The following is a 12141-nucleotide window of genomic DNA, read 5'->3' on the forward strand; positions in this document are numbered from 1 at the left end:
ACCCAGAGAGGAGGAGAAGTGTGGGGGGTTGTTGGAGGGAAAGGCAATTGGCTGTGGCCCTCATAAGGATAGAGAGACATGCACAAAGTAAGAGGGAGAGAGAGAGAGAACCTGGGAACGAGAGAGGAGAGCTCAGCTCAGGTTGCACCCAACAAAGAGTTTTGTCAGAGAGCAGGGATGTGAGGGAGAGGACTGAGGAGATGGAGAGAGACTGAGGAGCAGGGACGGAGACGAAGAAGAGGAGACATCGAGGAAGAGCAGGTGAACGAGGGGAGATAAACAAGGAGCGGGACGACACTGGAGGGAAGCACAGAGTGAAGAGTGAAAGTTGTATTGAATCTGAGAGGGGGGGTGCACGTTATCCGGACACAGAACCTGGCGGTGTCACGTTTCTGTCGAGCAGGTATCCTGATTTTCATGTTGTGACTGTGATGCATGTTTGTTTGAGCCTAACCTAGTCTGACCAGGGACATGAATTACACACACTTGTTTTATGCCTTGTTGTTGTTGTTTCTACGTTTCTGGCAAATGTTCTTCTGTGTGTTTGTCTGAGAGAGAAATGTTGAAAGCCCCTAATTTAGAAGTTGTGTTTGCGATAGGAAGCGACTTACTGTGCAGTAAATGAAGAGAAACTTGAACTTTTATCTAAATATCTGTGGAACTGTTGTTGTTCTTCTCTCTTTAAACTGTTGACTCTAACTGTGAGGACATTTTTGCAACACAAGAACTGTTTGGGCAGTTCAAAGGTCTCAGAAGGGTCAGACGAGGGGTGAGACTCGGTGTAAGTTAGAGGTCAGAGTTGGATGTATCTTAGGTCTTTAGAGTAAGAGAGGTAATTCTTCACCTGTGATAACGTGTGTGTGTTTATGTTTGACGTAACCGTGTGAAGCCAGACTCAACTTTTCTACTGTAAACAAACACCAAACAAATGCCACTTATATGTTTTCTACAATATTTTTCACCGTGAGACTGTTTGGCATCACAGTCGAGACCCTGTGCAGTGAATGAGCCTGACCTTTCTTTGCCTTGTGAGTCTGCAAATAGTGTAATTACCCTTATGAAATGTGTTTGTGTGTTTGCTGCAGGACAACCTCAGTGTGTTTCTCCGAGGCTGTGAGGAGCTGGGACTGAAAGGCTCCCAGCTGTTTGACCCTGGAGACCTGCAGGACACGTCCACACGCCCCATCGCCAAGTAAGACCACTGTCACCTCCCTGCTCAATGACTGGGTGTGAATCTGTGTGTTTCAGCCTCTCAGTTTGATTCCCATGTACAAAGTAGTGTTATCACTTTATCGCGATTGAAAAGAAAATACAAACTTTATTGGACAAAAGTTGTAACAATTTAATTTACATCAATATACCAATGCAGGGCCAAGGGAGCTCCAAAACCCTCATGAGCTTTTGAGTATATGTCATGAATGTTTAGAATAAAGGGAGATTTGTGTTGTTATTAAGTGGTTGTGACTGAGCGCTCAGGATGATGATGATGATCACTTCAGTTGTGTGTTAATAGATGGCTTGTCCCTAACACTGGTTGTGTGTCTCTTTGTGTGTCACATCTGTCAGTCACGCTGTCAGTCATTCTCTGCATCAGACAATAAACCAGTTCAGGGCAAACACGAACAACTAAATGGGAGTAAATGGAAGTTTGTGCGAGTGTGTGTCAGCAGAGCAACAACGGCATATCTGTTCTACACAACTGGTCTCTTTCCAAATACAACAAGAAGCTTTAAATCACCCACAGCACCACAGCTCCCACTTTGTTGCCTGGTAACAAAGCCGCGTGCATGTGTGTGTTTTAAAAAATATATATACTGTGAATGTGTCGCCCATGTGCACGAACCAGGCATCATTCACTGGAGGGTTCTGAAAGGTGCTGCTTGAGATGGAGGGTGGAGAGAGGACGGTGCTAATGTTAGCTGCTCTCAAGAGGAGCTGCTCCATCGGCTCTGTTTGGACAAAGACGTGATTGAGAAGATGTGTGTGTGTGTGATTGTGTACTTTAATACAGTATTTATATATCTTTTTACTCTGAGCATGTGTGCAAGTTTACAGTAAAGGTAATAGTCCATGCCTTGTTCATCTTGACACTGTAAATAAGGAAATCATGGCGTTTAACTTTCCAAAGCAATCATTTTTTCCCTGATTGATCTACAAAAGTTAAACAAATCCAGATTGTGTGTTTTTCGTTTTGAATTAATAAATAGAGGAACTTAACGTAAGCTTTCATCTGGGATTTCCCTCCCCACTCTTTTGAGGTAGACGTATTCATTTCTTACAAGGTACAAGGAATTCTTTTCATCCCCATTTTTTATAAAGAGTATAATGACAATTCATCACTAATCAAATATATGTAGTTTTTCCCCTTCAACCAATAAACATGTAGAACAGATTTTAAATAAAAACTGACAGACTTCATCTGTGTTATTTTAAAATACTCATTACAAAAGCATGTATGGATCAGTGAGCTGCAGTGGTTCATGACGTTCGGTGAAACACGATTTCCACACTAGGATAAAAAAGGTTTCACTCTTCAAAATGTCAGGAATAAGCAATCACAGACCCGAGAGGAAATATCGCTGTCATTGTTTAAGTGGAACCGCTTCTATTTCCAGTTGTTGTGTAACCTCTGTCGTACAGGACGCTCTTTCCCTGCAGCAGTTTCCCTGCTTCCCCCCGCGTCGCACCGGACAGGTGTTTGCTCCTCTGGGAGACAGCTTGGGACAGGGAGGCGTAAAGAAGAGACAGGTTGTGGAACACTGTGAGCTCAGGCCCTGAAATATATCCTGTTCCCCTGCTCGTTGATGGAACAGGGACAAGAGTGGAAGGTGGAGGAAAGTGGAGGAGATTTTTCCGTTGAATTTGTAAAAATGGATTTCCCTCACATCTGGTTTTGAAATACGTGTGATGGAAAACAATCCACGAGAATAAACAAGTCTTCAGGATTTATTTAATATTGATTAGTAGTAAGTTGCTATTTGCCTGCTCCATCATAGAGAAATACACATTCATAGTAATTATGTAACCAGCCCTGACACAGCATGGAGCCCAGTTGAGAACTTTGTCAGATTTCTCTTGACTATATTAAAAAAAATACATAAATACAGACCTTTATTATTATCATTTTGATTCAAATGATCATTTAATGATACAACTTTGCTTCAAGCATTTCATTAAAAGAGAACTTGGATGATAAATGAGGATAATACCCAAAAGTCTGAAGTTCAGTGTTAATTGTCTCATGAAATCTGAAAACTTAGGTGTGTCATTACACTTTTTGCACATCTTTAAAGTAAATTTTATGCATAGAGAATTTTTTTTTAATAAGAATCAAGTCAAGGCAATACCTATAGTTATTGTAGGTTATATCAAAATATGTATATATAAAAACAAATCTAATTAAGGTTTTGGTTTGTCATCGATACTGTTTGCTTCTGTCAGCCTCAGTAACCATGATGTTATTTAAAGTCTCAGGAAAGTCGACAGTAGAATCTGACAGATGTTCCTCTGGCCTGACACCCGAGTGTGATCTCATATCTGGAGGAATCTGTTGCGTTTGTCCCTCAGGTTCACCTCTGCAAGGTAACAGCAGAGACAAGCTGTCTACCTGTCGCACTGTTTATCTAGTCGGCTGACAAAGAGAGGATGAGGAGGAGGAGGAGGAGGAAGGAGAGGACTGACACTAAATTCCCTCCAGCTGCTGTCACCTTGCTCTTCACCTCCTCGTCTTACATTCCTTTCTTTCTCCGCTCACTGCTGTTATGGAAAACTCATGCAACTGCAATTTAGGTTTTTACATGCACGTTGAGTGACTTGAGATTTGTGACCCTTGGGCTCTGGAAACTTCCCCGAAGTTAACATGTATTTTTGCTCTTTCTCAGAAGGGATATATTATACAAGGAGACATATTCTTATATTTCAGTGATAATGCTGTTGTTTATTTTTGACAGCTATTCTGTGATTTAACTCAAATGAATAGAGAAGCCTCAATCTACTTCTATAAGTATTTTGTTTGTTAATACCTGTTCCTGAAGTGAACTTTCTATCTGTTAAAAAAAGTTTTACTCTTTCTGGTTTTGGTATGATTGATCTTTTGGTCATAATCCCGACTCAGGAAGAAGAAAGACCACATTTCTTCACTCGGGTACATAGACTTGTCCAGAAAGGTTTGGCAGCTCCTTGTTGCCTCTCACTTAAATTACATTTTTAAACTTTGTGCCTTAGGGTTTGTGGATTGTGGCATCTTTCACTTTGAAAAGTCTTCTTCTCTTGTGTGTCATTCTTCCAACTAATGTCGTCATACATCTTTATGCATGTTTATGTCTTTTCATATATTCTCTTAAAATGCAAGTTTTCATTTCCACACCACCATGTGTTCTGGGGTCAGTTTAACTGCTTCACTTCCCATTTATAGCTTCAAGCCACATGATCCACATCTTGTCACTTTGGCAGCACGTGTGGCGCTAAGTGGCCTCGGCTGTGGTGGTGTCTGTGCTCTGCACCTCCCTGACCTCACTCTGCAGTCAAAGCGTCTGACCACCACTGAGACGCACTGTCGAAAACAAAAATGATGAATATTGTTGTGAGAGAGCAGCTGTAGCGCTTCCTAACGCTTTTCGAAGCAGAGAAACTAGAGGAATATTCTTCTACTGTATGTTGTCATTGAATCACTGAGTTCCTGAGGCGGTGAGTCCTCCCTGCGTGGGCTGAACTCACCACAGATTCCCACATAGTTTTGATCAGTTTTTCTTTTTGCTGCTGTTTTGCATGGATATGTGGGAGTTCAGGCATCTTAGGTGTCTGCTGCTATCGTTATGTAACTCAGTGTCTCTGTCTCGTTCTACAGGGGAAGTGACTGCAGCCGAAAGCTGAAGAATGTAAGTGACACTTCTGGATTACAGTGGGATAATGTGCTTGTGTTCTAAGTGTACGTTTGGAAGGAAACTGTTTTTACAGCCCTGTGTTTGTGTCTGTGCTGCGGTTGTCATCCTTTATATCAGCTGCCTGTTCCAGCTCCACCACTTCTGTTCATCCCACAGCAGCTCTGTGTTGTTAAATACATCATGTGGAATTCCATTCATTCTGTCTCGTCTATTCTAGATTCATCTATGCAGACCTCATCTCCTTTATTGACCCACACATTTCACTTTACCAGCTTTTGAAATAGACTTTATTTAGATGGATTACACATTTTTCTGCCACTATCTACCGATTAAGAACATTTCATTTCACACATAGTTTGATTTTTTTTAGCTTGGTCCATGTCCCGTCTGCAAACATGGAGGATAAGAGGTTTATGACCACAGTCCATGGATTTGATATCAGTGCTGGTCTTTCCAGTTTGACTTGTTCTGCCCTCCCAGTTTAAATGCATTTCTTCAGGTCTTCTTTATTTGTCTCTATATTACACACATAACTTTACTTATTATATAAATTAAATAGATATAAGCTAATTGCCACTCTACCTAATCTGCCCTTAGTCGCTTTATTTGTGCCTCAGCAGCTTTTGCTGCCTGTTTTATTACAAATATTTTTTAATCTATATTCCCTAATCATTTCATACCTGCTCCCCTCAACGGTTCTTCATCATCCCTCTCCTCTGTTCCTAATAATGCTGCTTTAAGAAGTCCATCACATAACAGTAGCCCTGCCCACTCTGCAGTCAAAGCGTGCCCTCTCTCTCTCTCTCTCTCTCTCTCTCTCTCTCTCTCTCTCGCTCTCTCTCTCTCTCTCTCTCTCTCTCTGTGATGCTGCCGTGCACTGTTCAAGTTATTGTGTCGAGCTGCAGAGCTGGCAGCGGCTGCTAGCTCGTCCAGCGGACAACACACAGGCTCTCTCAGCCACAGCTCAGCCAGAATTTTCAAGCAGTAGCAAATCAAACGGCCTGTGAACGTCCAGCAGCCGCTGCTGCTCTGAGTCGCTGCTCCACTGTGGATCTACCCTGCAGACTCAGGATTTGATAGTAGCTGTCTCTGCTGCACGTCACATATTGAGAGGTGAAGGAACTGCACCAAGTGGAATTTGCTGATGTGGTAAACAAGAAAAAAAGGTGTTGTTTAGCAAACAGATGGGACAAAGAGGATATCACGTGAATGGATGGAATTCTGCTGGAGTCATGAGATGACAGTTTAGCTGTTGCAGGTGGGAAAAGGAGGGGGTTGTGCATTTGTGCATTTTAATAATGGATATAGGGACTTTGTACCTAATATGGGGAAGTGCTCGTCTGTGGATTGTGGCAGGTGTGTGTGTGTGTGTTTTGTGTGTCTGTGTGTACACTGTAGATGTTTTTTTTGTTGATTCATGCCTCTGCATCACTTGTGATCAAGTGTGTTTGCACATGAAACAAAGATATGACTGTTGTTTTCAGTGGAACCTCTTTGACAGGTCTTTCCACATCTGCCAGATAAGGACAGCTGCTGATACTCGAGTGGCAGAGCAAGTGTGACACTGTGCATCACGTCACTGTCGGGCCTGTCACTTCTATTTCAGTCAGTCAGAAATCTCCCCCGGATGTGTTTTCTTTCATCCACTGTAGCTCAGTCCAAGTTGCTGTTGTTTGCAGTAGGTTTAATGTTGCATGTCAGAATCATGTGAGTGCAATCGTGCATGCCCCCCCCCCCCCCGCTGTGTTTGTGGAGCACAGATCAATATGGATGCGTTTAAAGCAGAGTAGTAAAGGACTGAAACACAGTTGGTGCTGACCCACTTCCAATGGGAGCTGGCATGGATGTGTTCATTGTGCTGGTGACAGGGAAACAATCTGCTGCTCTGCGTACTCCAGTGTGCAGACGACGACCCACGATCACAGCAAGTGCAGCACTGCTTTAGCACAGCTCCTTTGTATTAGTGGCATGTTGTGCGGCAGCAAGATGTGCAGCTATTTGATATGAAGATGAAGGAAAAACCAGCAGTTTGGATCTGGTTCTGGTTTGATTCCAGGTGTGGTGTGGACGTGTCCTTGAGCGAGACACTGAAATCTCTCCCAGATGTAGATGCTGACCCTCTGTTAGACGAATATCTCTGTGTGTCTTCTGATCAGTGACCGGTGTGTTTTCACTGACGACGGACATGAACACATTAAACCCCGCTGAGCTTTCTTATCAAAGCAATCCCAGTGGAGTGCTGGTTGACATGGACACAGTCAATATGGCTGACATCACTTTGCCCACAGGGCTACAGGTGCATCTCTCCCAGTGGACACAGCCAATCTGTACATTCTGCATTTCGGCCATTTGGCTTATTCCACAGGGGGGGTTACATTGAATGCATAAGACACTTTGGTTCCTCCAGCACAGTTGGCACCATTTCAAGGCACAAGAAAGAGCAGCTCTTGGTTCCTGAGGTATATTGTGTTGGAAGGAGATGAAACTGACCTGGTCATTCATGCACTCTGGGCTAGGTGGGTCTACAGGCGAATATAAATCACATGATAAGTGCCAGCCCATGTTCTCAGGGTCAGAACAATGACTCAGTCTTGTCATGTTTATGCAGGACGCCTCGAACTAACATGCAAACTTCTTTGAAAGAGGCTGGATTGTAGGGACCAGGAAACCAGCTTGTGTCGGAGAAAATGACCGGAGCAGAGTCAAGGATTGTGGTAGTGTTTTGCCTGAAGCACTTTTATCTTTCTTTAATGTAAAGAGAAAGAAAGTTGCATGTTTCAAACAGTGTTAACCTTGTCCGTTACTTTTATTGTCTTCGGCGTAGAACCCGAAACACGACCACACAGCCGCTTCTCGGATACTTTTTGCTAGCTTCCCTCCTTTTGCTATACATCATAACATTACTGTCTTACCATGTTGATGGGGTCAAGAGGGCATGCAATAGGTCAAGCTGATAGTGAGCGCCCTCTGCTGGATCTCAAGGAAGACTACTTCAGACAGTCTGGAGTGTTTCTGACTTTTCAAACTAAAATTCCAAAAGGTCGTTATAGTTCGAATATTAACTTTAACACCTACACAGGCTCAACTTGTGTGTTGTGATGTGTTTGCTGTTACAATTTATTCAAAATACCATTGTATAAGAATGTTCTGTGTTATCATAATGTCTGACAGTATAATCTGTTTCTGTGCCGTAGGTTTTAATCACCATCTACTGGTTGGGACGTGCTGCCAACGGCTGTACCTCCTACAACGGGCCCACGCTGGACCTGAAAGAGTTCGAGGGCCTGCTGTCACAGATGCGAAAGGTTTGTCGAGTCACACCTGGTGACAAAAAAACAAAACAAAGGTTAATTAGGCCCCATATACCCACACACACTGACAGTAAGTCTCTCGCCATGATGTCAACCTCGTGCAATTTATTCCACAAAGTGACGTCCCTGTGCTTTTCTATAAAACCGAGGGAATTACTGCCAACCCAGCACAACCACTTCCCCAGATGTGAACACGTCGAAACAAAACAAAGCCACGTCTCCATGAAACAAAAGGAAAAAATAACAATGGAATTGGATTTGGAAAATCTAAGCAAAGCACATCAGGTGCTCACATTTAAGGTTGAATCGGTCAGTTCGCTTCTAGTGCTCATTAACTGGAAACTGAACGTTGGGATAGTGGAAAAGGAAGAAGCAGGTGATTCCTCAGCTGGACCTTCACAGAACCTGAAACTTTGGATTCAAATTCTGACAGTGATGAAATAAACAAATGAAAAGAACTTAAACTGTAGTAGAAAACTGATCTCAAAATTGAACCTTGGATTTTAAAGGATATGATTGCACCCATCCACAAACCTCAGCGGTGCACCCTCACTCTGTGATGTCATGACTTCACCAAAGACATAAATCACACAGAAATGATGTAGTAGTAAAGCCGTCTTGAAAGCATAATAAATACTTTGTCGGGGGGTGTGGGAGTTGCATAACAGATGTTCCCGGGGTCAGGAACAGGAAGTTGTTGTGTAGACAGGAAAGGCCTCTCCCCACCTCCCATTAGCTGCACAGACATGTTCCAACTGTAGACAGACAAAGGGAGGGGTCAGCAAGGTGAAGAGAGAGTGATGAAGGCAGAAGAGAAGATGGGGATGATGCAGAGGATGGTTGATAAATGGATGTGGGAACACAGAGTTAGTGTGAGTTGTTTGAAGTGGACGTACGGCACAAGTTTTCAGACTTTTAGTTAATTAAAGGATTATGCTAATGTTCTTTCTGTTTGTATTCATGCAGCTTACACACCTGTGTATTCTATATAACCTGGATGTGTGTGTGTGTGTTTGTGCATGTCCAGGAGGCAGAAGAGGCAGAGAGCCCGAAACGCAGCATCCGGGACAGTGGCTACATCGACTGCTGGGACTCCGAGCGCAGCGACTCTCTCTCCCCCCCACGCCACGGCCGCGAGGACTCGTTCGACAGCCTGGACTCCTTCGGCTCACGCTCACGTCAAACCCCGTCGCCGGACGTCCTGGTGGCCCGCGGCAGCAGCGATGGTAGGAGACGCCGCACTGGGAATGTGGGATGTTGTAGAATACTGTAGACTGTTTAAAGGTTGCAGGTTTAATCCGTTGAATAGCCTTTGTCGTGTTAGTCACAGGCATTTATCTTGAGGAAGGGAAGTAATTCGGTACAGGCTGTTTTGTTTGGCTGGATTGTGGTGCACCGATACAGTGTATAGATAAATGGGCTGCATTGTCCTCGTAGAGCTACTGTAGTAAAGCCTGTAGTTCCCCCCCCCCCCCCCCCCCCCCGGGTGTTTTCACAGGACAACTCCCAGTGTTAGTCAAAGGCTTTTTCAAAAGAGAAACGTGAAAGGTCTCAGTGATATTTTGAAGTCAATGTATGACCATTGTTTCATTTTACTTAATGCAACAGCTATAGGGAAGAAATTCAAAGCAGGCTGTGCTGATTTGATTTGACTCAAATTCAGTGAAGGCTTTAGACTCATGCACTGAATGAGGTAGTTTGTGTCTGTGGTGCTGCTGAGGTGAAGCTTCTTGGAACTGTAAATGATATAAGTGTCTGCATCTGCAGTTTGAAATTCAGCATATCAAGGATCCTGTGTTTTGTCACTTTCTGACCTTTGACCTGGATTGTGTAATGAGCTCCTTCTATCTGTTGTCAATCTGCAGTGTCAAAAAGATGACCTACAATAACACACAGTCTGTCACATCTGTTTCTATTTCTCTTTCAACACATTTCAGTTATGCAATATTCACACAAGGCTCCAACAAGATTACGTCCTATGACTGTCAGCAGACGTCAGACACAAGATTTAGATTTGTGTTTTTTAACTCAACCAATTCTGACTCAAATGATGCAATTTGTTGGATGTGAAAGGATTTGAATGACAACCATGTGTTTGTTTTCCTTCAGATGAAACATTTCTTTCTTGTGTAATAATTTATCATTCACATGGCAAATCAGTGCCCTTTGTGGGTTTATCTGTTTATCTGTAACATGTATGTGAGTGAATGGAAGCCACAGCCGCTACGCATCTCCAAGCATTCATTCTCTCACTGCAAGTTTTGACACCTGTCACTGAGGATTTCCTGTCGTGCCATTGAGATCCACACAACAGTTCCTCTGTGCTGAGTGTTTGTGCCTGTTGTCCTGGGCTACGCCTGTTTGATGGTTCCCTTGAAGTGCGGTACGAGATGATTGATAGGGAGAGAGAGAGAAAGAGAGAGAGAGAGATGATTGATAAATAGAGAGAGAGAGAGAGAGAGAGAGAGAGAGAGAGAGAGATGAAGCGTCCTGATCCAGAGAAACAGGGGAGAGAAAGAGGTGCGGTTGGATGAAGGGAGGCTTTTAGTGTTTTTTTGATCTGACACTTGACTCATCTGTCAGCGATGAAGGAACCTACGAACAAAGAACACAGTTCCATATGTTATTATATCCTCATTGTCGGGACAGACGATAGAACAGACGCTCTTTGTTCATCCTTGATAGGATTTAGGAATATGTATTTAGATATGAAGTAATAAACAAAGAAATGAATGTATAAATACCCTTTACCTCCTTAGTATTTCTTTGATTTGTACATTTTATTCTCAGTTTTCAGTGTTTTTTTTAGGAGGTTGCATAAAATAAGTTTAGACAACCTCATATTGGCATATTAAGTTTTACAAAGCAACAGTTATTACGCAATATTTAAAGTTTAGGTCAAGAGAAACGTTTTTATGTTGTGCTGGAGTCATAAAGGAAGTTAAAATACAGTTTGCACGTCACTTGGAGCTGTTGAATGCAGCTCTGCATTTGAATGTGACCATTTTAAATGAAGGCCTATTAAATGTTACAGCACTCATATAACAAACATTTCACTAAATACAGAGAGAGGCCAAGCATCCTGCCATACTGCATTTCTGTTTTGAGGGAAGTGCAAAAGAAAACCAATGTGGCCCACAGCTCTTTGTGACTCGGTCAGGTTCAGCTGAAGTTATTTGGTCAAAAACATTAATTTAGTTCAAACTGTTTCATGGAGATTTACCCGTCTGATCATATTTCTAAGCCCTGGCCACTATTCTCATATTGTCAGGGTTGGGATCAGACCCAGGAGGCACAGGTGAGAAAAGAGAGAACGGGACAACAATGATGTTATCAACCAATCACAGGCGACTCTGAGAACACCCAGAACAAGAGTATCCATTTATTAACAGGCACAGAGGCTGAACCTGGGGAAGGTTTCCGCTGCCCCGGCCTTTCAGACAAAAACAACCTTTCACTATTCAGACCTGCAAACCGACTTCACCCTGACGGTAATTAGGGAACAGGAAAAATGAGTTTTACTCGATCTCCAAAAGAAATTCAATATTGGAGACGTTCTTTTGTTTGGGGCCAGCTTGTCGATTGAGACAGTTTTGATAAATGAAGCACTTTTTACTCCTGGCTCTATTATAGTTTAATCTATTCTCCTCTTTGACTATAGTTGTGTAGGAAGAAACCCATGGTCACTGAAACGGAATAAAACCCTGAATGACGGCACCAAGATGGATTTAAGGGTTTCACTGAAAATATTGTACAGTTATCGGATTTGAAATTTCCGATGTGTATGAATTGTCTCTAGTTGCTTTCAGACCTGCACTTTAGTCCAGATATTTTCCTGGTGGCTGTACGTGAGAAAAATGTTTTCCCAGTTAGTTGCCACGAAAATTTTATGGACCCAACTTTCAGGAACAAATCTCATCCCTATGATTCACTGGTGACCTGCATGC

At 42.9% G+C, this 12141-nt stretch overlaps 1 protein-coding gene across 9 annotated transcripts in view; it reads left to right on the plus strand.

Annotated features, from left to right (window-relative positions):
- LOC133958833 (LIM and calponin homology domains-containing protein 1-like) overlaps positions 1-12141 on the plus strand; it is a 71980-nt gene that overhangs the window by 36297 nt on the left and 23542 nt on the right. For 7 of the 9 annotated variants that reach the window (XM_062393826.1, XM_062393823.1, XM_062393825.1 and 4 more), the window contains exons 4-7: positions 1086-1192; positions 4847-4877; positions 8078-8188; positions 9222-9420. In XM_062393826.1, coding sequence (XP_062249810.1) covers positions 1086-1192; positions 4847-4877; positions 8078-8188; positions 9222-9420 — 448 coding nt within the window. Of the gene's footprint in view, positions 1-215; positions 262-1085; positions 1193-4846; positions 4878-5858; positions 5997-8077; positions 8189-9221; positions 9421-12141 lie in introns of those variants that run through there. The other 2 variants (XM_062393832.1, XM_062393830.1) reach the window with 2 other exon arrangements.

This window comes from Platichthys flesus, chromosome 8, assembly GCF_949316205.1.
Source record: "Platichthys flesus chromosome 8, fPlaFle2.1, whole genome shotgun sequence".
Lineage (NCBI taxonomy): Eukaryota > Metazoa > Chordata > Actinopteri > Pleuronectiformes > Pleuronectidae > Platichthys > Platichthys flesus.